Below are 27,201 nucleotides of genomic sequence, written 5' to 3'. Positions count from 1 at the left end.
GGCTAATACATCTCCCCAGGCATTTCCATTTTGCTGGTGCTGCTGTTGTTGTTTCCCTGTCAAACTCATTATGGAGAGAACGAATTAGAGGGAAGTATCTAGGTAAGACACGACAGCACAGGCACTCAAACAGCTAATTGCAATAACCTGGCACAAATGAGTAATTTAGCTGCCTTAAAGGGAGCCCTGAGATCGAGAAAGAGCACTTTAAATGAATGAATTAGGCTGAAGGCCATTACACACCAAGATATTTAGACAGCAGACAAAAGAAGATTCATCTTTTGCTGGGCTTGATTTGAATATTAAACGGTCCTGCTTCCCGTCTCACGACAAAATCTGAGATTATCACGGAAGCAAGTTAACGTAATATTGTGCGTGCCGCATTCTTTGTTCCAGACTGGCTTCCAAACATCCATTATTTATTAGAGATCATCCAACATTAATCATATACAACACACCAGTTAAGTCAGTAATTGCAGAAAAATTGTGGCCAGCGCTCAGTTAATGGACAAAATTAGGTCATACTTAAACTAAAGCCTGATTAGATTTCATGTCCTGGTTCCACTTGAGCAACACTGACAAATAGTACTTTGTTTTCTACTGAGAGATTAAGTGATTGCCTCTGAACCAAACAGTGACAGTTTTCAAGAGACATATTATTGTTTTATTAATGCACACTGACATTTTACACTAGTATATACTGTGATCTAAAAATTAATCCGGTCTGTTTCTATTTGCAATAATGAAGAAAGATGTTCTTTTCACTCACTCACTCCATTTCCAAGAGTTGCTGCAGATTTTTGACCAAAGATGGAGCTGCAGGGAAATGGTTATTCAAATAGGTTTTTTTTTGTTGTATTTTTGCTTAGTAAAAACTTCACTTACCAACTGCTGTTCTCTAACACTGAGAAACGTATAAACTATTTACACCCATACTTCAAGTCAACAGGGATGACTGGAAGATACATTTTGAATGCAGCATTCCTTAAATAATATACACAATGCAGTTCACTGCCTTGCTTCAGCATGTGAACAATAATGCAGGTTCTTATTCCTATTGTAGCCGCATGTTCATCAAATATAAACAATACATTCTAAAATTTACTTACACTACTTCCAGTATTGCTTTTGTTTTCGCCATATTCATATTGGGAGCTGATCGATGTAGTGCTTTCACATCCAGAAATCCAGAAGACTGATAACTAATATTCAGAGCCAATATACATTTGCTGGTAAAATTTGGTGTCAAAAAGATCCAGTCCAAAACTTATTGAAATGTCTTTGTTTATCTATGTTTGCTTCATTAAAAGAGAACTTTTCAGCATTTGTTCTTCGGCTCTATTACCAAGTCGCAACATCCAGGGTTGAAAAGTAAAGCGACTGCACAAGCGACCAAAAACTGCAGTTTCTCAAATGTCCACTTGAGGTCGACTCCAAAAGTGAGTCAATCTCCATAGAATGCCACGTTCAAATGTTCAACTTTTCCACAGAAATATACATGATTACAGCCTGGTACAAAAAAGTTTTGATCTCTCTCTAGCTATTATTGATTTCAATACACCTTTTAAGTTGCAAACAATATTTTGATGGACTGGGTCGACATAATAATATTGGTAATTGCATCAACCTAATATTGTGTGTAATCTAAACACAACTTTGTGGCGTGTTTGATTTAAAACTAAACTAAAGTTATTGAAATTGACTTGATAAGTTAATTTTCCTTCTCTACCTACTTAACATTAGAGCAACTTCATTTTTTAAATTTGCCAACCTAAAAACTTTTCATCATAATTATAGACAACACGTACATACAGAACACTTTCTGTTTCTTTTGAAAAACATAGAAATACTGCTGGAACAATTTACTCTTTATTAGTATCCTACCAAAAAACTTGAATATATTCTACCAATCAATAAATAGGTGGAAATTTTAAATACTGTTGAATGCAGAGGAGAAACTAATTCCTCTAACTTGATGTAGTTTGTTGGTTGAACATCATTTTATTAGACGTTGGCATAACTCAAAAAGATTGATGTAAACTGCTGACATTATTTTTTTTTTTTTTTTGAGCCAAAACATAATTTTTAGAGTGTGTTCTTCCTTTAAAAAAAAATAAAAAATAGTCAGCCACCTCAGAACAAAATCAGTGACACCTTTATCGCACCAATTTATGTCTCTGGGAGGAACCAGGGCGCATGACTCATTCATGGAAGGAGGTTACATCATGCATACGTGCTCTATGAAACAGACCACAAGCTAAGAGAGGAATACTTTCCATGAAGGCATAAGCACCGACCAAACCTTACACCTCTTTAAAGAGGTGAAAGCTATAACAATACATTGGTAATATTATGCATCAGCAGAATGACTTTTCTTTATTTTAATCTGCATCCTAATATTACGATGTGTCCGACACAGCTGCTGGTACTGACGAAAAAATGAGTGTCCTAGTCACCTGAAGTTCAGAGGTGAAGACGACGGAATCAGTAAACAGATCACAAAAAATCCAACTCTCCGCTCTGCTTTTCATCTCGCCGTGCTTATGCAGTGTTTACTAATGGGCTCCATGCAGGTTGCTCTCTGCTCGACTGCAGCAGAGCCAGGTTGTGCTAATTCCAGAGACATCCAGGTCTCAGGGCCCAAGCCTTGTCAGGCTCCCAGGTGGGTGGGGCCAGCACAATATGAGGCTGACAGCAAGATGAACCCCTGTAAGGAAAAAAGAGCATCTGTATAACCCAAGGGGTTATGTGGTAGGGAGCAGGGTGCAATTGTTTTCCTCATTTCCTCGGGCTTGTAAAGCTGATCCACTATCAGCAGCAGACTGTTATGCCATGAGCATGGCAATGAGCTGGCTTTCTCTGAGTCTTTTGACATTTCTTCCCATGTAATGGCAAGCAAAAAGCTATTAAGCTGGTAATCAATTTGTGTATTCGAAGGGAAAACGCTTTGTGAGGGCGCAGACATTCTTTAACATGATTGAAAGTTTCTTGTTTGAGGTGCTTACCTAGGCTTTGACACGCTTTATTTCTTTTGGGACAAAGAGACTGCTGCATTTAATTTTCTGAATAGCTTATCAGCAAAATGGCATAACAAGAAAAAAAAAAAGATTTTTATACACCCCTCTAAGTTTTGAGCTGTGCCCATTTTCGCGAGAGAAAAAAAAACCTCACACAGAGTATGTGAACTGAATTTCTATCCAATATTACTTGGACAGAAGATTGTCTAAAATCACAGATCTTTGTGGTGGTTAGTAGGTGTTGATTGTGTGTTGATAGGCCTGACAGATTATCATCAGGGTGACATCAGCTCCCAGCTCTGACTCATCAATGCCCCCTGGACAGTCTAAAAAGAGACAGCTGTGGGGTGAGTGGGAGGTCATCACCCACACATCACAGCAAATTACATCATCTTGAAAATCTACACTGGAAACTGGAAAGCCTTTTCTTTCTGAACTTTGCGGGATCCAGCAAAAAGCAGCAAAAGACATCCACTGCACGGTGCTTAGTGTAAAAAAAAAAAGACAAGATATGCTCATTTTCATTTTTTATGTGTGTGTGCCTGGTGCTTCCTGAAAGCAGATTAGATTTTACTAAACACTACAATTTGGTGGGGCGCCTGGGTGGCAGAGAGGAAAACCACTTGGCCACCGTCACAGTGAGGCCGGCTAAGCAGGGAAGCAGGGATTTGGAATCATCCTTCCAAACTGTAAGAAATGTAAAAAAAAAAAAAAAGAAGAAAAAATGACTGAACACATCAACAGTATACTGACTTAGTAGACTGAAAATAGCAAAGCAATTCTGGGTATCAATTTTATCAGTCATACAACAGACATCATTTACGTGTTGTGTCTGAGCGCTATAATCAACCAGCAATTCAGCAGGCACAGAAACAACACTTTGTAAAAAAAAAAAAAGATGAGTAATGCGAGCTGCTTTTAACAGTATGTGTTGGATGTTGATGTATTCATCTTTAAGTGCATTATTAGACTGAAAGAAGGGGATGGGATTTTTACTGTAGGTTTGTAGCAATGCTGCCGCTCGAATAAACGTTTGCTGCATATTACAAAGTATACAAAACAAGAAAATGGAATCACGAAAGCAGCCTCTTTCAGCAATATCTCAAACAAAGAAGAAACACTCTGTTGTGGATAGCGAGCAAGAGAGAGCGGCACTGCTCGAGAAACAGACAAGCTCAGGATTAGTTCCATCTCATCTGCGTAAAGAATGACAGAGCTGCCAAGGAAGTGCTGTTGAAATCAAAACAGCAGACTTGTGTGTGTGTGTGGTCACTTTTCCCCTCCATCATGGCCCGTGAGTATGTGCAGCACTGCTCAGCCACAGCGGCCCTCTAAAGGGAAAAAAGTCAGATTTTAACTGCTCCCGCTCATTTCACAGATTTTCCAGACAAATAATTTCAGGTTTGTGCGCACTAGCGCCAACCCTCTGTCCGTCCCGGTCTCTCTGGCCTATAATTATACGCCATTCATTTGATTTGTTCATTAGGTCAAGCCTCGGCTGGGTAGAAGCAAAACGGAACCCTCTTATTAGTGGTTCATGACTCTACTCTCTCCATGGCGAGCGCTGGAGCTACGGTGGAAAACAGGCATCCGGCGGCAGTGGGATAGGGGAAACTGGCAGGAAGGTTTCTTTTTTAACCCGGAGCACACCTCTTCATGAGGAGAGGCAGCAGGGAGTTTATACTGCGATAATAACTGCACACCTTCTCACATGAAAACATAGCTTGGGCGTCCAGAAGGTCCACAAAACCCCTGGTCAACAAACACTGACATTACAGATAACAAAAACTAAAGACGTGAACCAATTTTTTGGCAAAGAAAATGTTTTTCTTTCTTGATAGGAACTGCATTCTTTTCTTCTTATGCACTGTGCTGCTTTTCAGACAGTTTAAACAAATCCAAGCTTTAATCCACTGAACATACAGTTCAGTATTATCATGCACAAGAGGGAAGGATCTAGAGCCAGGATTGTATATGAGCCTTTGGCATCGCGTTTGAGCACGTTGGGTGTCATTCGTGTCATTTTTCAACACACACAGTAGTCCGACAGTCCAACAAAAATCCTTGAATGTCAGAAATAGATGCTGTGATACCACAGTCAGATTTTCTCAGCTGGTGTCGTTGCTGTCGCTGCCTTTCAGACAGAGGGAAGTTTGTCTTGTAACATGTGCTTCGTGTTGCAGATTGTATTTCAACCCAAACCATGATCTTTTCCCAAACTTATACTGAACCAAACTGCAAGTGTAAACAAGCCTTGAGACTGAAAATAAAGCAAAACTGGGTGAAAAAAGTAACGGTCCAACAGGGGAAACAAGCCTCAGTCTCCTGGGTGGAAGTGCTGTGACTCACACCTCTTAAACCTCCTTATGTTGCTCTAATAAACTGGAAAGACTCCTATACGTCTGTCAGCATTGAATATTAACACGGCTGGCACCGACGCCAAAGTGCACATATCTGTCAAACAACAGCAGCTTTGACAAAACGGCAGCATTTGATGCCCTGGGAATGAGAACAAGGTGGATCTTATAGGTTAAGGTTTGAATTTAACAATATAGAAAAGTCTTCCAAGAAATCTATTTTTGTCGTGTAACTTTTGAACAGTTACACTGTCGTAGGTGAGTTCCTGTGCCCCACTTTTCCAATGATATGCAAAAAAAAAAAAAAAAAAAAAAACAAGAAGCCAGGCACCTGATTTGAGAAGGCATCTTGGTGAGAAACTTCCTCGCACAATATTGTAATGAGTCTCTGCCGTCTATTGGTATTCCCATGTCTAACTACAGGCATTCATATTTTATAATTATTGATTCATAACTATGGGCGGGAATGCAGGTTGATGTCATCCGCATTCAGCTCTTTCAAATCAACCCTGCTCATGCTCATCATAAATATGCATCGAGGGGTATTATAAATATTTATCGATACATCGCGTGGCCCCGTAGTACAGTTCAGAACTCTGCATCCATTTTTTATTTGGTTAGTTTTCTACTTGAGGGAACACAGTATACAATAGTTCAGCCCTGTCCGATATCACAAAACTGTTAAATGATTCAAAACGGTATCATTTCACAATACCTCTATTATTTTTGAGTTGAAGTGTAGGCTAAGGTTGTGATCTTACATAAATAATCAAAAACAAACTGGTTAGACCGACTACACTGAGGCCAAGAAGTGCCACTGATGCTCAGCTAATAGAATGTTGTGAACTTTGTAGGTATCTGGTCACAAGATTAGATAAATTAATATCATTTTGGCTAGATCCATCCATCCATTATCTATACACCGCTTAATCCTCATGAGGGTCGCGGGGGGGCTGGAGCCTATCCCAGCTGACTTAGGGTGAAGGCAGGGGACACCCTGGACAGGTCGCCAGTCTATCACAGGGCTACACTTAGAGACAGACAACCAAGCACACTCACATTCACACCTACAGACAATTTAGAATCACCAATTAACCTCAGCATGTTTTTGGACCTTGTGGGAGGAAGCCGGAGAACCCGGAGAGAACCCACGCTGCACGGGGAGAACATACAAACTCCACACAGAAAGATTCCGGTGCCCCTACCGGGACGCGAACCGGCAACCTTCTTGCTGCGAGGCAATAGTGCTACCAACTGCACCACCCTGCAGCATATTGGCTAGATGATGATGCTTTATGAAATCACAGACGATTTTGCAGTTCATCCTATATGGGGCACTAAATTTCACTCAAAACCATAAACATCAACCACATGATGCTTCTTGAAGAATAGTCAGGCAATCCCCAAAGTTTGTAGGTAATCAATTTAAGAACTGTTGAGATATTTCAGACCAAAGTGACAGCCTTAAGCGTAGAATTTAGGGGAGATGTCCACCTTATATAGCACACATGCATTTGTCTCCCCAATCATGCAAGCAAATAACTTTTAATTTGAAAAGCAGCTTAACCCAAAGACAACCCAGACAAATGCAGAGAAGGTACAAATTGGTGCATAAAAATTCACTGAAATGTTGGAAATTAAGTGTTTTACACTCCACATTTTCCCCCAAATTTACCCCCAAATCCCCCATTTAATGCGTCCTCCTACTCTCTGTTCAAACAAACCTTCGCCCATGCTGACAGCCATCCATTGAGCCACGCTGCGAATGTGGCAAAAAAAGAAAAGCGACTGAGTGGGACGGCTGACAGTTTCAGCTTTTACAGGCCTTTTGATCAACAATTTTGAAAACAGAGTCAAATTCTACACTGAATACAAATGACTGCGTTACAATGCTACAGTATCCTCCTGCAATAAAACAAACAGGCCACCAAACACACACCCTTTGCGCTTACAAACACACACACACTATTTCAAAGAGTTTTTTTTTTCACTGTGAAGTCTTCAGCTCATTATTCAGCGCGTATCCAAATAAAAGGACAGGTCACCAAGGTGTTATGTGATAAATATTTCAGACGGCGTGAATAAAAGAAAGAAGAAGTGCTGTAACTACTCTCCACGTGAGATCAAAACCCAGGTTCTTTATTCTTTACGCACGCCGAGATCAGATGAGGAGCTGCTTTAACGGACTGTCATACCGACGGGGGGAAAGCATTACGCCCCAGTGGTTCTCTTCCACATTAAAAGCAGAGTGCTGCTGAGAGTGGCAAAGGATGAAGTCTTCAAATCACACACAGACACGTAATTCTTTTCTTCCTATTCCACTTACAGTAACAGCGAAATCCAGTGCCATCACCCGGCGCTGCTGGAAGCAAAGAAGCTTTCTGCCCCATCAGGGTGTCAGCATCCACTCCTTACACAATTACTGGATATGGTGCTGCTGTAATTAAAGTTCCCTTTCAGCACTCCACACACCATGACCTTTTCCAGCGCAAACACTCATTGTCTCAGTTAAACCCGGGGCCCCCTCCACTGGGATGCAAATGGATATTTTATGTTGGTGAAGAAGAAAAATGTATCCAAATAATAGCAAAAAATGTGCTACAGCCACATCTGAAAAATGAGGCTTGATGGTTTTTAACCGCCATTATAAGTGGGTGTCATCTGCAACTCTGGCAATAAACATTCGAGGAGGCAGAATACCCCTGATAAGCACCATCATAACCTATAATCAGAAGATATGCAAATGGTAGAGATGTTTCCCCTGACACTGCGGTGCCAGTTGTCTTTTAGTTCCCTAGGAGCTCTCCTTGTCAGCGCTCGAGCAGGAGAATGGGAGTGATAGCAGAGAGGGCTGTTTGTTTAACATGTCACTGGAACAGCAGCGTTGAGAGGGAGGAACCAGATGGAGGAGCACAGCAGATCGGGACTCCATCTAGGAAGAGTATTGTCTTCTAAAAGCCACTTGAAGCACAGCACGGAATCACAAAATACTCGCCGCACATGAATCCTGACATTTTTTTCACCTACATGGCACGTGACTATATATCAAAAGCAACAGAATGATTCCTTTTGCACTTAAAAATTAATAATGCACAAGAAAAGAAGCTTGATTATACTACGCTCCACACATCTTCTCCCAGTTACCCTCCCACGCCGGCTCACGGAGACAAAATGTGAAGCGACATAAAAAAAAAGTGTGCACCCCTTGTCTATAAAATGGCACCCTATTTTGTTCTCATTTAAGCTTTTTATATTCAGTAAGAGGGAGAGGTACAAAAGGGCCTAAAGCTGTCTTGGGTCATTAAACCACACATTTTCTTTCTTCTTTCAGAATGTGTTTTCTGGCACTTACAGCAGGGAAAGCTGACAGATTAGACAGGGAGTTCCTTCACAGGCTGGCTGTGGGCTTCAGTAGGGTGGGCTGCTCGCTGGTGCTTGGGGCAGCAAAACCATGCCTGTCACTGTTTGATGGGCCAATCCAGAAGTGCAGTCATAGGGAGGCATGATTGATGATATTATGTACTCACACAGGATCTGAATGCCAGCACACTCCTGTGATTTAATCCCTGTTCCTTCATCAAACATCCAGGCAGAGCAGATGGACTGTGCAACACCGAGCCTTTCTTTCCCCCCCCCCCAAGGCCAATGCCAGAAGTGTCGAGACCACCATCGCTAATCGATTCTTTGAGGCAGCGCTGACTGAATCAAGACTTGTAATACATACCACCGTTCAGTCACATCCACTACACACACAGAGCATATGGCAATGCCAAAGTCCCAACGCCGATTAGAAAAAATAGGGTTTTATATTTGCCAAATGGGATTCATTTTTAATATCTGTGGAAAAAAAAATTAAAAATGAAGACAGATCTGTTGTGACCTTGGCCTCCACCTGAACATTTATCAAGTAGAAAAACCCTCCTTGCTACTAGATGATGATGCATGCTTAAGCACATTCCTCTCCTAGAAATGAAAGCCAATCATGATCAACATTTAGCTTTACTTGAACCCACAAAATGTAGGAAAAAAGGAATCTTGGAAAAGAAATTGGTTGAGTGCCTTTTTGTCCTGCACAGACAAAACCGCTTGACAGCCCTTCCTGCTTGACAAGACTGACCCCTAGCGGTGATTCCCAAAGCTTCATTTGAAACACAAGCATACAGCCCTGAGTATAATTGTCAATACCACAGACATATTAATCCCTTTGTCTCACGTTACAAAGTAAAACACAAAGGTCAAGCTATACATCGACACCAGGACTGATAACGCAGGCTTGAGCATGAGAGTCGAAGCTGTCAGGCAGTAAATCCAAGAATAAGCAGAGCTACACAGCCTAGATTAAGTCAACCATCCCCCAGTCAGACCACAAAGAGTTCATTGTACTTGGATAGCATATAAAGAGGAGGAGAATGATTTTGGCAGTGATTTTCAATTATAGTTTGGTCTCACTGGCTTCAGAGGTTTATGAAATCTCTGTACTCTATGGCAACGCTCAAATGCTGCAGAGAGAGAAGTGACAGCGAACAGTGAAGACTTCTGTTGTGCAATTTATAATACGAAATGACTAAAAAAAAAGAGCAGTGCACTGAAACTGCATCTGCATATTCATGACAACACAAACAGGAAGAAACAATCGGTGAGAAATGTGCTACACTGGTGGAAGGTGTTCATTTAGGGCTGCAATTAATGACGATTTTCATCCATCTTTAATCTGTTGGTTATTTTCTTGATTTATTCCATTTGTAGTGTGTTTCAAAAAATGTGGGAAATTGGTGAAAAATGCCAATCCATGTTTTACAAATCCAAAAAATGACATCCTCAGCTGTCTTGTTTTGTCCACAACCTGAAGGTATTCAGTTTACCATCACACAAGAGTAAATAAAACCTGAAGATATTCACATTTAAGAATCTGAAATCAGAGAATTCTGCCTTTTATTTTCTTTAAAAAATTACTGACAATAGTTGAATAATGAATTTAACTGTCAACAACTAATCACTGTAGTTCAATATTCTCTGTATTACTCACAACACCATGAGACAACGCAGCAAGCACACAACACCACCGATGCATTAAAAAGCAGCAGCCTCAGGTCTCACTACAAAGACACATTTTTACAGAGGAGGAAACCTACCTGGGCACAGGAAAGACACACGACCTCAGATCAAAGAAGAGGTGGCCACTGATGCATCATTGGTAGCGACAAATTATCGTCAATACCACTCCACCACATTATCATCAATCTCTCTCTCGAAAGACCAAAGTATCTCTCCATGCTAAATCATGAAATCAATGCATTTCTATCACTGAGAGGAATTGGTCTCCTAGTGATCTCTGTGGCTGAGTAATGCGAAATCTATCGTAGGTTAGTCCACATGGCCCGGACAAGATCAAAGACAAGACCCCAGAAAAGTTTGTATTGATCAGCAGCCACAAGAATGCGACCGAGGAGTGAAACTGTGATTGGAATTTGGAGCACTTTGAATTGAAAATAAATCATCTCATTGTCAGACGTTAAAAAAAAAAAAAATGGTGCAAAAATAATTTCAACTACAACCACAATAATAGAACTATAGCACTACTTTGTGAGCAGCTGTACCGATATCAAAGCCCACGTAGTCAAGTTTTGCCACAATAATCAATTCATCAATAAGTTGTCAACAATTAAATAATCGTCAAATATTTGGATAATTTTCTAAAATGTGAACATTTTCTGGGTTCTTTGCTTCTCTATGACAGTAAACCGAATACATTTTGGGCTTTTGGAAACAATGATCAACACTTTTCCCCGTTTTCTGACATTTTATAGACTAAACAACTCACCGAGAAAATCATCAACAGATTGATCAACAATGAAAATACTTCTAATTACAGCCATACTCAGAAACCACCTTGAAATAAAAACTGCATGTAACAAAATCACCATTAAAACCTGATTAAAGCTGCTCATAACATTTGGTGACGTTGCGCTAAAATAAGGTCTAAAATGCATTTTTCCCACAGATTCTACTTCTATGACCCATGAGCACAGTTTCAAAGTGCCAGGGTTGCATTAGTGCAACAATACACTTGGCTGGATGTTTCCTGGTGCAGCTGTTACAGAGCAGATAAAACACATGTCTAACAACTGCCAACTTTCATTGCGGAATTTTACCACTGATTTCTATTAAAGATTCTGTCAGTGGTAAGTCTCTCCGTTACAAAGTCTCTGCTAACAATACCAAAACTGTCACTACAGAAAATACCCTTTTTATAAACTCCATTGATATCTCACACGTATAAAAAGCACTGCTCTATTTCAATATATGTAGCTAAATGCTGACAATATTCAAACTGGCAATAACATGGGCATGAAAGCCCAAAAATTGCATTAATGCTTGAGATCCTTGGTGCACTAGAGCATTAATTTCTACTTTAAAAAAATACATAAAATGGGAAACAAAGCACCAAAAACTCAGCCTTCTCTCTTATGTTGTTCCACTGTTGCAACATAACACCTACAATTTCCACAAATCCACAGTTTAAGCTGCTGAGGCACACTTACCTTTGGCCACTTGGAATTAAGCTCACAAGCTCTCTGAGCATCGTCCAGAGCTGCTTGGTGTTGGCCCAGTTTGAGAAAAGCTGCTGAGCGGTTGCTATAGAGGATGCAGTTCTGTGGGTCGGCCTGCAATGCATCACTGTACAAATGAACGGCCGCCTGAAAGTCACCTCGCTGACACGCCTCGTTGCTCTGCTGCACCTTCTCCATGAACTCGGCCTTGCTGAGGCCGTACCTGGCCCCGTCGTCTCCAGGAACACACCGGATAGGTCGGCCCACCGTCCGGGAACCGAAGATTGAGAACTGGAGGAGAGAGCAGAGGAGCTATCATTGGTGTGACCTAACCAACAGGAATTCCATTAAGAAAAGCACTCAGTGGGGCTTTTTCACAGCATTTTGAGCTGTCACAGTCGGAAAAGCACTGGTGAAACAAATTTCATTAAAGATGACTCTGTTCCATCAGGTGGCCCAGGAAGACAGCCAGCCTGCGAGAACAATGGCAGGATCCTGGAAGTAGCTCATTCAAATGGAATTCAGGTATTTTTAATGTTATCAAATACACCTGTGCTCTGGCTGCTATAAAGTCAAAATGTCTGCTGTCCATCGGCACTGGAGCAACGATCAGAACATACAGCTGTGAGGACATGTTGATGAGGGAGTTTTAGACAAAGTGTATGAGAAAACCTGTACTCCAAAATCACTCATCATCACAGAAATACTGAGGTTTCTGAAGTAAAAAAAAAAAAAAAAAACCTTTTTAAAAGGCAAATATTCAACATGTCATTGCAGGCAAAGCACAAAGTTAATTAGTGACATTAATAATTCTATGAGGTCATTTAGTTTTGCCAGCTGGACCCTGGCAGGAATCATGTCAGATCAGCGGAACAGTTTTCTGAGACATGAAATTAATGAGGTCATCATTAGTGTTGTTTTCTTTTCCCATTTGACAAGTCAATGATACTGACTGTCTATATTGTATACAATTTGGTTTATTGTAACTGTATGAAGGTTGGCTTATTTTAGCTCAAATCAAAGTTTTAAAGTCTCTCTCTGTTAATTGAATTAATCCCCAAAGAAATGGCTCAGATCTAAATCTACATCGTTATGTCTTGTATAGTCTTGCTTGGTCAGCCCATTCTGTAGAACATAATGGTCACTCCGGCTCTGTTGTACGTCTTTACACCAATGACAATCAACATAGGCGAGTATAAGCTAAAGAATGCAGCTTTGGTGTTCTCTCAAAATAGTGACAAGTGGAATTGTTTAGGTCGGACATTTGCATGCAGGGAGACAAGCACTGTGATTAAAATGGACAACCTAAACGAAACACTGAGCAGGGTTTCCTTCCTGCACAATCTAAATCCTCGGCACAACTTGACATTTTCAGTGTGGTAGCTTGCTGCCCAGAGGTTGTTGTTATTGTTGTGGTTAGCTACCTTAGATGAGTGGCCAATGGCAGGCTGACACCCGCAAAGTCCCCGCCTCCATCTACACCCAGCCAGCTGCCACTCGCTGCACCATGAGCACACCGGCTCACCTACAACTCTGCTCAGACGCTGTAAAACTACTATACACTACACAGTGGCAAGTTACAATATTAGAGTAACTCAGCCATACATGTGAGAGCAAAAAGCAGACAGGATTGGTTCATTAAGTTTGTTATGTATGAAACCCCAGACGTCTGAATCTGTGTGTTTGTTACTGTCATCAGTACACTGCAGTTGCAAGGTGTAAATGCTCAGCCATGATGTTGCCACTTTTGATATGATCCTTATGTGTCTTCTTGCATATAAAACAGCATATGGACATGTTGACTTTTTTTTTTTTTTTTTAAGTACTTTAGTTTCATTGAAGGAGGGGTTGAAGTTACAGATTAACACTTTTGGATGCAGCAAATGTAGCCTCCAGCAAATATCTATTCTGAGGTACACATTCTGTCACGATTACAGATTAAATTCAGGTTTCAAGATGGTCAAAGGTTTATTTAATTATTGCAGATGAAGCTTTTGTCATTTACTTCTATATTAACTTGAAGTTAAATCACATAACATAGTAATCTCACCATATGAGCATTTATCTCTAACGTGTTGTCACTGAGTCTAAATAAAGCCTGCGTCTAATGTGGTGTTTGCACTCATTTACTTTTTATTCATCACAGCAGTTTAAACACACAACAAAAGCGTTAAATTCAACCTAACAGACGTCTTCATTGCACGGCTAAATCTGCTACCACAACAAAACAATCCCTGGTTTAGACTCAGGCTTTTTGCATTGTGGGATTATTGTTCTCATTCATATTCAACTTCAAACACTCCTGAGCCAAGATCAAAACAGACCCTGACTCAAGTCTTACGGTAACTGCATCAAGCCAGTAACGTCTGATTACGGCGAGTGTCGAGTCCATTTAACAGGGACGGTTTGCTGAGTATTACTGAATCATGAAATTCATCTCGGGTTGCATGTTTTTCGGGCCGGCTTCCATTATACCTCTTTCTCACCACACCTCCTCGGACTGAATTCTGGGATAGGGCAGGCTTGGTAATTACTTCCAGAGGCCTGGGGAGTAGTAGCAGCAGAATTGAGCGCTTTGGGTATCAAGTAGATTCAACATCAAGTTGCAAAGCAGTAGCGATCAGCTCGGCCTTTACCTTCTCCTATAATCTTTTACATCACATAACAACATCCAGTGTTTTATACTCTACAACTAATAGGAAATTCAACACCTGTAGATTGGGAAAAAATAATCTCAACAGGTAAGATAAACCTGTGTGCACGGAGGCTTGAAAACAGGGTTTGCTGAATGTCACGGAGAGGCAACCTCTCAGAAATGCACAAACAGGCCGAGAACAGCTGACAGCCACACTGACATTCAAAGGTTTGCTTCCAAAGAAATGTCAGGAGATGCATCTATTATGGAATAGTGCTTTGCAGGGCCCAGGGGCAATGCAGGGAAGTCCACAAGTCTCATCTTCTGCTGCTGCTGCAACAACACACAAGGGGGCTGCCTGCTGTAGATGTGGGCAGGAAGGGTGGAGAGATAATGAGAGCCCTACACCAATACAGAGGACACCCAACCAGTGTAATCATAAGGAGAGGGAGATACAGAGAGAGATTAACTCAACTCCCAGGAGACAAATTTAGTCTGGACTGCACATATTTACAGTCCTGTTGGGGGAATTATGTGGATTTGCTCATGGCAATACGCACAAACTTTCTGCCACTGTAGGATCCTGGCAGTGCCAACCCTCTCTGTTCATGCAACAACCAAAAAAAAAAAAAGAAGAAAGCAAGAAAAAGAAAATAAGTGCGGTTTGGGGCCTATTTTGTAATCTGCGTAATCTTCCATTGATATTTAAATCACATTTGCGTATCTTGTGCGCCAGGAGAGCCCACACATCCACGGTGCAGCACGGTGCTGTATGCATGACTGGAAAATCGATAGACGTCTTTTACGAGGTTTTTCGCAGGAATGGTCATTTGGTATTTCCTGCCCAGGACGCGGAGAGGAAAAAAAAAAGTGATCCGGAGGGGCAACAAAATGCCAACAACTGCAACAATGACAGCGCGCAGGAAAGCGTACAAACAGTGGTTGTGTTTAAACAATCTGCTTACCTTTTCTTTCAGAGTCGCTTGCTTCTCCATCCTGGCTGACTGTGTTGGTTTGTGAGACGGGTTATCGCTCTCATCCCATCACACTCTTTGTTGACTTCGTGTCGACTTTTTGCGCATCAAGAAAGTGTTCCAAATGTAGCCGAGAAAAAAGTCCACGTCGCAGCCAGAGAGTCGATAAACAGCGAGGAAATCCGCGAAGAAGTGAGCTGTGTGGCGTTCAGGAGAAACTTTTCTCAAGGAAAGTGCGCCATGTTGTCAAATCTTTTCCTTTTTTTTTTTTTTTTTTTTTCCTGTCTTTTTTCCCCCTTGTTGCCATAACGGGTCTGTGCGCGCTGTGCACGGAGAGGTCTGAGGGAGCAGGAGTCAGCACAAGAAAAGCATAAATATGAAATGCATCGCTAGGGGATGTTTTTACTGGATCTTACACATGTTGCAAATCATTTATAAAGTGAAGCTCAAAGCAAATGTTAGCTGACTTTGTAGGCCAGAGGCGTCCAGAGAGACTGCAGGGCTGAGGATGAGGAGGGGGGCCACCAGAGGTGCCATGTCCAGGTCATGAGGGTGAAACATACAAGCAGCACAGCAGAAAGGGTTCATTTCAGATGGTCAGGGGTGAATGTTTTGTCCATTGGTTGATGCAGTTCACATAAATAGCAGCCATCCCTCCATTTGTAAACGGCAAAATACACCTCCAGTCCGTCACTGAGTTAAGACAAAGTGACAAACAAGCGAGCAGTCCCACCTACAGCTGATTCAGATTCACCAGTTAACCCACCATGCATGTGTCTGGACTGTGGGAGGAAACCAGTGCACCTGAGGAAATCCACAAACTCCACACAGAAAGATCCCAACTGAGGGGCAAGAGATCTGAACACAGGACCTTTGAACTGTGAGGCAACAGCACTAACCACTGCATCACCATGCCGCCCCAATAAATAAAAATCCATGTTCTAAATTGTGTATTGACACCAAAATCCTATCAAATCGAGCTCAGTGTGGCGGCTCTGTTTCCACCTTGGCAGGACCAGATGGTTACTGACTTCTGGCTGATTCAAAACTGAGCAGAGCGTGAGAGGAGCCGAGGCGAGCCAAGAAAACCTCTCTGAACCATGAACTGTCCTCCACCTGTCAAGCACAACAGCCGCAACCTTGACTGTGCATAACTTTTACCCTGAATACAACATATGTGGTTGAGTTTTGTAGAAATTCATGTTTCAGAAGAATTTATGTTTCAAATAAACTTTAAAGTTTTGCATTTTGAAATGGGGGTCTGTGGGGATTGACTGTCCTTTACAGCCAGCCTCAAGTGGACATTCAAGGAACTGCCGCTTTTGGTCTTTTAAAGCTTCGTTTTTCAGCACAGGAGGTTGCCACCTACACCATTTTTGCTACGTATAAACAAGGCCTAAGTGGCCCTGGTGGTATTTCAATGGTGATATTTCAATGCGTTTGGGCCTTTGGTTTACTTATTTGAAAACTCAGGCCAAAGTGGAGATTTGTAAGAACTCCATCTTTACGTTTGCATGTAGACAGGAGGAGACGGAGTTTGATATCACAGTATGCAACAAAAGCGTCATCAGTGTCATACGTGTGCAACCCATGTTTACAGTTTGGCTACTGCGATAGAAATCAAGTATTTTACTTGTTTTATAACACCACATTTAGGAGTAGCTTCACTTCTCTGTCAGTCCAAACAAACGACCTTCGCGCCATTATCGTTGAACAGGAAGCAATTTGTGTCATTGGTTGTTGTGTTTTTCCAGGATTCTCAGGTGGCTAACATGGCTTTATGCTTTTCGTTGCACTGCCCCCTATAGGTTTGGCATGCTCACAGCAGCTCTTAACGATGTGTTTATGAGGATTTGTGTAAATGGAGAGTTTTTTTTTCAAAACGATTTTGTGTGAACAATATTATTTTTGAAAACATAGATCCGTTTTTGTAAATACTGGCTGTGTGTAAATGTGGCCTTACACAGAATTGCCTGAGATCCCTACTTGTATATTTTTAAATTGTCACCTGGTGAATTTGGAATGTAGGAAATGAAGTGATGGATGCTCAGAATTTCTCCTGAACCCAACGTTCAAATAAAACCTACCACCAAGGCCCCACGTACACAAGCATCACAGCACATTGTATAGGAAAGCAAACAGCATAGCTGCACACCATGTATGTTTACTGGCTCCAGGACCTTGGTTATGTGCATGCCAGCTGACTGCATTGATTACTGGTACATTTAAATGGAACAAAGTCAAAACTTAAATGATATTAATGACACAATACCAAACAAGTTCCTTATGGAAAAATAAAGCATGGAAGTGTTTTCTAAGTAATCAATCACGCAGTCTTCAAATGATTTAAACAACTTTGCAATTGCATCATGGAGGCTACTTTAAAAATGATTTTGCTCTGACTCAGATCTGATGTGGTTTTTTTTGCAACCACTAGATATTGCAAATGCACCACAGCTTATGGTCAGTCCAGATGTGTTGCAGGGGTTTTAGTCGAAGGAAACTGTTTGTCATCTTATCAAATCTGTTTGAGGTTTGGTGACGCCAGTTTTACCACTGGCTGGAGACACACTGGTCCTGTATCTGCAAGCAGAATAAATTAATGTTAGATAGGGTTCGACAAAAAAACGTTTTTCTGTAAAAAAAAAATAAAATTAATTGCAACCTGGTTTAGATATGTATCAATAAATTGCTATTTCTGTCCCTAAAGACAGAGCCTGAAATAACAATTTTGCCAAGATTTTTTTTCATAACTCTAGGAAATTAGGCAATCTGCAACTGGTGGTCAGATTTTTTAAAAACAGAAAATCTTTGTGTGTGCATCTCTTTACCAGCAGATGGTGTAGCAATCCTTTAAGGAGAAGCCTTTGGCCCCAAGACCAACAGTCATGTAATTCTTTGCAAAATGAGTAAAAGTAGCTCCACAATAAACCGTTTATTTTTTTTTTCACAGCTGACATTTTGGAATGTTACAGCAGGAAAAGCACAAGTGTAATTAATAGCATTAATGTTGCACAGCATGCAGCTCCAGTTTGCAGGCGCCTCGTGTTGTTCATGCCAGCTGCTGGAGAGGCTTTTACCAGAACATTTAAATGGAGTTGAGCTATTGTTAAAGTTATTGACTCCACCTGTGCTTTTCAAGTCAAAACGTCCTGGAAAAAAAACAGCAGTTTAATGTGTCACACATACTCCCAGAGAGATATTCCCTACAGAGTTATTGTTAAAACTATCAATGCTGTGATGTGAGAGCTTTCTGTTTCCACATTCTTGATTTCTAAATAACTGTGAAAAGTGTTTGCTTTTAGTTTGACTTTTGTATATTTTTAAATAGTGTAGTTGTCCTCAATCCACATGATTTTTTTGGAAATGGGTGGCACAGGAAGTGTTTAATAGTCCTGAAGACATGATGGGATTTGTACAAAATGTAATTTTATGCAAAACACTACAGGCAAAGAGGGGGTTTTCATGTTCTGGTTAGTTTTGCTTGTATAGCATGTCTTCTTTCAGACTATGGAAATAAAATGTCAAAATACACATTTAGGTGTTTATTTTATTATACTGTATATTTTATGCAAATGATCATATATTTAATGTGATAATATCTTATTTGCATATTCATATTACATTTCCTTAAACTGGTAATAAACAAAATCTCTTATAGAGAATCTAGTATCTACTAGAAAGTAATCTAGTAGTAATCTACTAGAAAACTTTTATGGTGATGTCTTTTGTCACAGTTTTTTCACTATTTTTTGTAATTAAAGCGCTCAACTCAGCTCGTTTTAAGTTTCCTGCACTTTTGTTCGAGAAATGTTAGAATAAGCAGGTGGAATCTAACTAAGTACATTGACATTATAGATGCTTCAAGACATCCACCATAGTTCCAGTAGCAAAGAAATCAGTTGTGGCCTGTCTGAATGATTATCACCCCATCGCACTGACACCGACTGTGATAAAGTGTTTTGAACAGCTCGTCAAACCACACATCACAGCCAGCCTTCCTGCATTGCTTGATCCCCTTCAGTTCGCTTACTGTCCCAACCGCTCCACAGAGGATGCAATATCCACCACCTTGCACTCAGTCATCACCCACCTGGAAAATAAAGACACTTACACTAGAATCCTGTACATTGATTTCAGCTCAGCGTTTCATACTATCATCCCCCAGAGACTAATAGAGAAACTCCTCCTACTCGGCCTAGATGCCTCCACATGTCTCTGGGTCCTGGACTTTCTGACCGAAAGACCCCAGTCTGTCCGAGTCAGAAAGAACATCTCCAACTCCATCATGTTGAGCACTGGATCTCCTCAAGGCTGTGTACTCAGTCCACTGTTGTTTACACTGCTAACACACGACTGTGCAGCCACACATGAGGGGATCCAGATCATCAAGTTTGCTGATGATACCACAGTGGTGGGACTCATTCGTGAAAACAAAGAATCAATGTACAGAGCTGAAGTGAAACACCGAGAGAGCTGGTGCAGTAAGAACAACCTGCTGCTCAACATGGACAAAAAACGAATGAGATGATCATCGACTTCCAAAGGTCACGTCCTGAGCATGCTCCCCTCAGCATCAGCGGCTGCACAGTGGAGTGAGTGGAGAATATCAAGTTCTTCGGAGTGCAGATCTCACAGGACCTGAGCTGGAATAAGAACACCACAGCGATCATCAGATGGTCCCAGCAGAGACTGCATTTCCCGAGGAAGCTGAAACAAGCCTCTCTCCCTGCCAGCATCCTCAAGACTTTTTACAGAAGTGTGGTGGAGAGCATTCTGACATACTGCATCACAACATGGTACTCCAGCTGCAATATGTCAGACAGAAAAGCCCTGCAGAGGATAGTTAGAGGAGCTGAGAGGGTCATCGGAGTTTCCCTCACCTCTGACCAAGAACTTTTCCAGAGCCGCTGCAGGAGCAGGGCACTGAACACTGTCAGGGACTCCTCACACCCTTTACCATAAACTGCTTGAACTGCTGCCATCAGGCAAACGTTTTTGGAGCACTAAAGGAAGAACCGCCAGACTGATCAACAGCTTTATTTCCACATGCTGTCAGAATGCTGAACTGCTGATCTGGATATGCAAACACTTGTTGATTTAAATTGCTTTAAGTTATTGGATCCTGAAGAAACACTTGCCTGTTCTACTGTGTATTTAAAGCAAAATGACAATAAACATGATTTGATATAATTTATCCACATGCTGTACCCAAGTACAAACCTCAGGTACTTTTTCTTTATTTGAGTCTCTTCTTTTTAAGCCACTTTCTACTTCAACTCTACTACATGTCAGAAGTTAGTGTTCTACTTTTTTATCTTCTCACTTTTTACTTCACTTTACAAGAACTGACAAAATGCAATAGTTTGTTTGACATCAAACAAAGCAGCAGTTTGTGGTTACTGCTGAAACTATCTGTCAATTAATCAGTTAGTCAATGACAGTTATACTTGCTGAGAACACTTTTGACAGCATTTTTTAACTATTTTTAAAATTTTTAAAAACCAAACAATCAATCACTTAATGGAGAAAATAATCAACAGATTAATACATAATGACAATAATCACTGGTTGCACTTGCATACAAAATAGTTCGACATGAGCTCCACTTTAACCAACTGCAACAGTAAAATCCTGCTTTTACTTTAGTGTGTGAGTGATAATAATCTAATGACATAATATGTAAAATTATTACAGTCATACGGGCGATTTTCCTGCACCGAGTACTTTGATTTGTAATACTTTAGATACATTTTCCTGATTCATACTTTTCCTTACTTTCAGTGCTGGACTTTTACAGCAATACTTTTATTTTAGTCAAAGATTTGAACACTTGCTCCACCACTGAGAATAAACAACCACACCTCACAACATGACCTACATTCAGTATTTGAAAATGAGCTCAGATCCATAACAGATAAAAAGATGTGAGGGCCTAATGTAAATGCTTAATGTTAAATAGAACATCTTGTTCAAAGGTGTTGGAAAGCTTCAAAAGTATAGTTTTGCAGGAGAAGGGTGTCTTTATATGATGTGATTATAATGGGTGAGATCTCAAATGTTTATGTTTGTGTCAGTTTTATACTTTTAAATACAAGTGGAACAATTCATATATTATAAAAATGATCATGCTTTTAATTTGAAAATCTAAATCTGCACTTATAGCTGTCATATCAATGTAGGCCTTATTGTTTTTTTTTTTGTTTTTTTTTAATGTATCTCCATCTGAACTATGAAGCAGGCTGCAGTGCCTCCAAATTGTCATGTGCTGCATTCCACAAATACCTACATTATATTTAAGGCCGTTTTGTTGCCTGTTTCCAACCTTGGAGGTTTGACTGCGCAGCCCTGTGCTCCATTCATCCTGAACTCCGGATCATTCAGGTTTGAACCGTTCACTCGGAAGCTGCTCACAGATCCCGCTTTTGGTAGTTGAGGTTCAGTGCCAAAATAGTAGCGACTCTTTTGGTAATGCCAGCAGTGTGCGCGATTCCTTTAGGGGGGGGCGAGGAACGCGCACAGGACGGCGCGTACAAATGTCATGGGTAAACCAAGCGAGAAGAGACTGAAACTACGTTATAATTATGGTTTGGGGGGGAAAAAGTGTAGACAGATTTAAGTATTCCTTTCTAACTGTGGCATTTAGAGGTAGTCTGCGTGTTTCTGTCGTCTGCCTGCCTTCCAGTCTCACCAGCGCACTCTGCTCACATCACATCCTGACGCATCCTGGAAAAATGTTTGTTGTCGAAAAGAACGGGATGAAATTCAAATGGGAAGAAATTTCATTGATAATCAGCCTGTCCCATCCCCACTGTCACTGGGAGGGGTCTGCTGTCAGAAGGCCTGATTGGTCTGGAGGTGGGCCTCCTCTGCCAAGCCCACAACACAAGCAGGTATATATGCGTTTCATCTGCAACAGGCACTGAAGTAAGGACTCTTCATCTTATACTCATCACAACTCTTCCTATCTTCCAACTGAGGCTGGTAAGTTCTCATCTTTTTTCTTATCATCGTAAGTGATTGGTGGTCATCACTGAGAAAGAAGTTCAATTAGGAAGAAGTTGAAATAATCTCCAAATCTGCTTTGCTTTCACTTGCACATCTTTCTTTCATGAGCTTGATCTTTAGAGTTATGTGTTTCTTCAAATGTATCCCCCTGCTTGTCTGATCTACAGTGAGATGAAGACCCAGCAACCTCTTCATGTGGCCACTCCAGTGAGGCAGAGCCTTGCCCTCACCAAAGTGGCTGGGACCTCTGTTTATCTCAAGTTGGATTCATCTCAGCCCACAGGCTCCTTTAAGATCAGGGGCATCGGACACCTCTGCAAAACTGTGAGTAATTCTTATCCACAATTGTGTGATTTGTCCTGATTTTGAAAGAGTATGTTGCTGATGATGCAAGAAACCAGTCTGGAAAAGTGTGTCAGCTGCAGTCTTGAGTACTGGGGCGTTGTGCTGACTGTGATGTTTCTTTTTTGGTTTTCTTTGTAGTGGGCCGAGCGAGGATGTGAGCGATTTGTCTGCTGTTCAGGTGAGCACCAGTGCAAAAATAATCGTTGCACGTCCTCGGCCGCGTCGGTTTGTTTGAATGTGTAATTTCGATGATTTTGGCTACAACAGGAGGAAACGCTGGCATGGCAGCAGCTTATTCTGCCCGGCAGCTCGGGGTTCCTGCCACCATAGTTGTGCCAAGTGTCACACCGAACCTGACAGTGGAGAGGCTGAAGGACGAGGGGGCCACTGTGGTCATCCATGGAAAGGTTGGTTATTATCATGTGTTCCTCAGGTGTTGTTTACTAGATTCTTTATATCAGTCATATTACATTTTTTAATGTAAGTAAATGGTAGATTCTGGTTACATTTGTGCACAAGGTTTTACTCGATTTCATCATTGAGTTATACATTGTTTGACAAAAAAATGAATGAATTAGCACTGATTGTGACTTAATGTTTTTTGAGTACATTTATCTAATCCATCTAATTGAAGTGGAATCTGTGATGATGTGTGAAGCCAAGAATAGATGCTTTTGCAACAACATACACAACATTTTTTGTTCTGACTTAAAATGATTTTAATCCACCAGATTAACTGAAGCTGTCTCTTGTCCTTTTCAGGCTCTAAATGAAAGCATTGAATACGGACAGCAGCTTGTGGCGAACAACCCCGGCTGGATATTCATCTCCCCCTTTGATGATCCCCTCATCTGGTAGGATATTCTCTGTGCATCTGTCCATCAGGGACTGCGTTCGCATTGCTACGTATAAACTATTGTGTTGTCAGGAGATGAGGATCGTGTAAATGACTGATAGTTAACACCTGCCTTATCATGCTCCGTCATTCACGCGTACAACAGCTGCAGAGGCTGAATGAGGTGTTATGTCAGATAGAAGTTATCTCAGCTGGGGGTTGACAGATAATACTTTCACCTATTAGACGTCACAGTCAAAGTGTTAAACGCAGTCATAAACGACTGAAAGCATGGGCTACTTAGGGTATAATTGGCTTTTTATGATGCACCTGCATTTCAGGGAGAAACAAACTGGGCTGCAGCGTGCACAGATTGTCTACATAGTAGTGAAATCAGCATTGACTTTTCTAGGAACTGACAGCTTGTGTTTGTGTGTGTAGGGAAGGCCACACGTCTCTGGTGAAGGAGTTGGAGCAGGACCTGAGGGAGAAGCCAGGAGCGATCGTGCTGTCGGTGGGAGGCGGAGGCCTGCTGAATGGGGTGGTGGAGGGGCTGCGTCGCGCCGACTGGGCTGACGTGCCCATCGTAGCCATGGAAACCATTGGAGCACACAGTCTCAATGCAGCCATGAAGGCGGGAGAGCTCGTCACTTTACCTGCAATCACTAGGTACTGCATGCGACCTAATTAAAAGTGCTCCTGCCTCCAGATAGTGACGTTATCTGGCAGTTGGATCTGCATTTTCTCTTCCTGTGGTGACCTTGTCTTTTCCTCTTCAGTGTCGCAACCACACTGGGCCTCACGAGGGTCTCAGCGCAGACAATGAAGCTGGTGGGAGAGCACACAGTTTTCTCAGAAGTAGTCACAGACCAGGAGGCTGTGAAAGCCGTCGAACGCTTCGTAGGTGAGTAAAAATCTGCACCTGAGCACACGGGCAATAGATTTTACAATAACAATAAGACTCATCCCTCCTGGTGTTTGCTCTTTTCTGCAGATGATGAGAAGGTCCTGGTGGAGCCGGCCTGTGGTGCCGCTCTGGCAGCTGTGTACAGTGACGTTATCAAAAGGCTGCAGGATGAGGGCAAGCTGGCGCAGCGGCTGGGCCCGGTGGTCATTGTGGTGTGCGGTGGCAACAACATCAGCATGGAGCAGCTGAAGAGGCTGAAAAAACAGCTCGGTATTTTCTAGCGCTGCCTCGGGTCTCCCTGACCTTACCTCTCCTTCTCCATCAGCTGGTTCCCTGAAAGCCCATTATTCAATGTGCTCCATAGACCGAATCATTCCAGACTGAAACTCTCATGAGCACTGAGACTGAAAAATATGAGGGCGAGCTGCTGGAGGGATTGTTTTTATTTTAAAACTGTGTTGGAGCTAGTTTTTAACTACAGAGAAATCTATTAGGAAAGCAAAAAATGTAAAGAAAAACTATACTGACACATTTAGGTTGTATTTAGTAAGCTTGCTTTGTAAAAGTCCTTCTGTATTGTTGTCCTGCTTTTGTACTTTGAAATGTATTTAAAATGTAATAAATTATATTTCTCAATCATTTCTCTGACTTCTCATTCCTACCTGCAAGTAAATACAGATTAAAAATATGTTATTGCACATAAACTTTAACCAACACATGAATGTACTTCTGGTTAATGCTTCATATATATTGGTGCAGATGTTGGCTGACAACAAGAAATTGAGGTAATTAAAAACATCATCTCTCAAACGAAGTCACTGCTAGTGATGGTCAGATTAATATGTAACCGTTGACAGACTGTCATCTGATATTTTGATTTCGATGGCCCCAAAACTGATGTTATAATTGACCTAAAACCTTCACGGTCACTTGGATTATATTGTAAATCTGTAAGTGAAGCAAACACAACATGCAAAGAAAAAAAGCTACTTCAATCTACAGTCTAAGATGTGTTTACACTATACTGTTTATGTAATGCATCTGCTATGTAAAGCATTTTAATATAACTTCTCATAAAGGAGTGTTTAAACAGTACAAATGTAAATTTGGGCTTCCGACTAATTAAAATCTCCCCATTTCATTAAATTGCTAGTACGCTTGTACAACAACTATTATCCCTTTATCAGCTCAGTAAATTAATCTCTAACTGAGTTCCTCTTGCCTTAGTGTGTGTTAAATCAGACACAGTGTTTTTAGATTTGTATCTTTGAGCAACAAAGTTTAAAACCTGAACAAGCTTTCAACAAAGCAATAAATGAATGCCCCCAGCCCAGACGGCATGTTCACACTGACTAGAATGTGAGTTTTATGACGCTGCAGTGTCTTCCAGTCAGGTCAAGTGGCCTCTCTGCGTTACAGGCATTCAGGTTGCTCAAGCTGTTAATGGGTCAGTTGCGTGTCACCACAGCAGAAATCGCCACACCTTTCGAAAAACGTAAAACTTTCCAGCGTTCAATTGGCTGGTTTGTGAGGGATGTGGCCCTTTTCCTCGCTCCTCATTGGTCTGACAGTCATTAGAACCCGGGCGGAGGGCTGTTATGTCAGAAATAGAGGAGACAGCTGTGTGTGAGGGCCAGTTGATTGGCTCTTTCGAAAGCAACCAGTAAACGTGCTGGAGTCATTCTCAGGATTCCTCCTGGGTGACATTTTAGATGTGGTAGTTAAATCATGTTCTGTACAGTAGCCACACTGTTGACACCACGTCACGGTACAGGTCAGCTGGAGGAGCTTCACATAATCCAAGAATGCTGACAATAGATGTTGCAGTCTAACTCTGAAATATCTGCTGCATGAGCTGATTTCTATACATTGCTTCTATAGCTGTGGAGGGTTTTCCTTTGTATATATCACATAATGGAGCTGAAGGGATGAAGTGAGTCAGTGAGGACCATGACTAGAGATCCAGCTAGAACTGGCCTGGCCCAGCACTTGCTGCTTTGAAAAGGTGTCTGGTTTACAGGCAGCGGTGATGTAACCAGACTCGGTTGAGGGGCCTTACATAAAAAGCCTGTTCTAAAAGAAGCTAAACATGCTTCATGGAGATCATTCATCATGATGAACACTCATTGTCCATGCAGATTTGTAACAGGCGTGTCCGATGCGCCGTATCAACGCTGGTCAGCCGAGCATGCAAATTACCCATTTTGGGGGGATTCAGAGGAGAAAACATTCATTTACAAAACTTGTTTTCGCAGACACTCTGAATGTCCAACTGACTGATGTGATAAAGGCTGACGTACTTGATTTAATTTCATTCTTTTGTAATAATCAACTTCCTTTGTGTGGTGCTTCATAACCTTATTTTTATTATATTTTTTCCCTTGCTATGGTTGGTTCATTATCTCAGCAACCATCTGTTATTTTGTCTTATTTAATTTAGCTAATTTGGTGTGAATTAGTCTCTAAATGCATTTTTAAACATTTGATTTCACACAATTGCATTTGCAAAATTTGCTTATTCGCTCTATAAGTTAAGTTTGATTGAGAAATGTGGTTAAAGAAACAAGCAGTG

The 27,201-nt window shown here is 41.3% G+C and overlaps 2 protein-coding genes across 2 annotated transcripts; one reads left to right on the top strand and one right to left on the bottom strand.

The window, feature by feature from the left end:
* Positions 1-9,828: 9,828 nt before the first annotated feature.
* On the bottom strand, positions 9,829-15,778 carry LOC103356629 (tetratricopeptide repeat protein 28-like). The gene is made up of 3 exons (XM_008280852.1): positions 15,526-15,778; positions 11,917-12,216; positions 9,829-9,873 (listed from the first exon to the last, which is right to left on the bottom strand). Exons 1-3 carry the CDS (start codon positions 15,553-15,555, stop codon positions 9,829-9,831), a joined length of 375 nt encoding a protein of 124 aa, XP_008279074.1. The 5' UTR covers positions 15,556-15,778.
* A 6,935-nt stretch (positions 15,779-22,713) lies between these two features.
* On the top strand, positions 22,714-25,202 carry LOC103356622 (L-serine dehydratase/L-threonine deaminase). The gene is made up of 7 exons (XM_008280844.1): positions 22,714-22,866; positions 23,026-23,065; positions 23,155-23,294; positions 23,650-23,741; positions 24,164-24,391; positions 24,502-24,626; positions 24,717-25,202. The coding sequence occupies exons 1-7, from the start codon at positions 22,714-22,716 to the stop codon at positions 24,908-24,910; spliced, it is 972 nt and encodes a 323-aa protein (XP_008279066.1). The 3' UTR covers positions 24,911-25,202.
* The last annotated feature ends 1,999 nt before the right edge of the window (positions 25,203-27,201 follow it).

This window comes from Stegastes partitus, unplaced genomic scaffold, assembly GCF_000690725.1.
Source record: "Stegastes partitus isolate 25-593 unplaced genomic scaffold, Stegastes_partitus-1.0.2 Scaffold211, whole genome shotgun sequence".
Taxonomy (NCBI): Eukaryota; Metazoa; Chordata; class Actinopteri; family Pomacentridae; genus Stegastes; species Stegastes partitus.
Note: the sequence above shows the minus strand (reverse complement) of the source record. Positions and strands in the feature narration are given on the sequence as shown.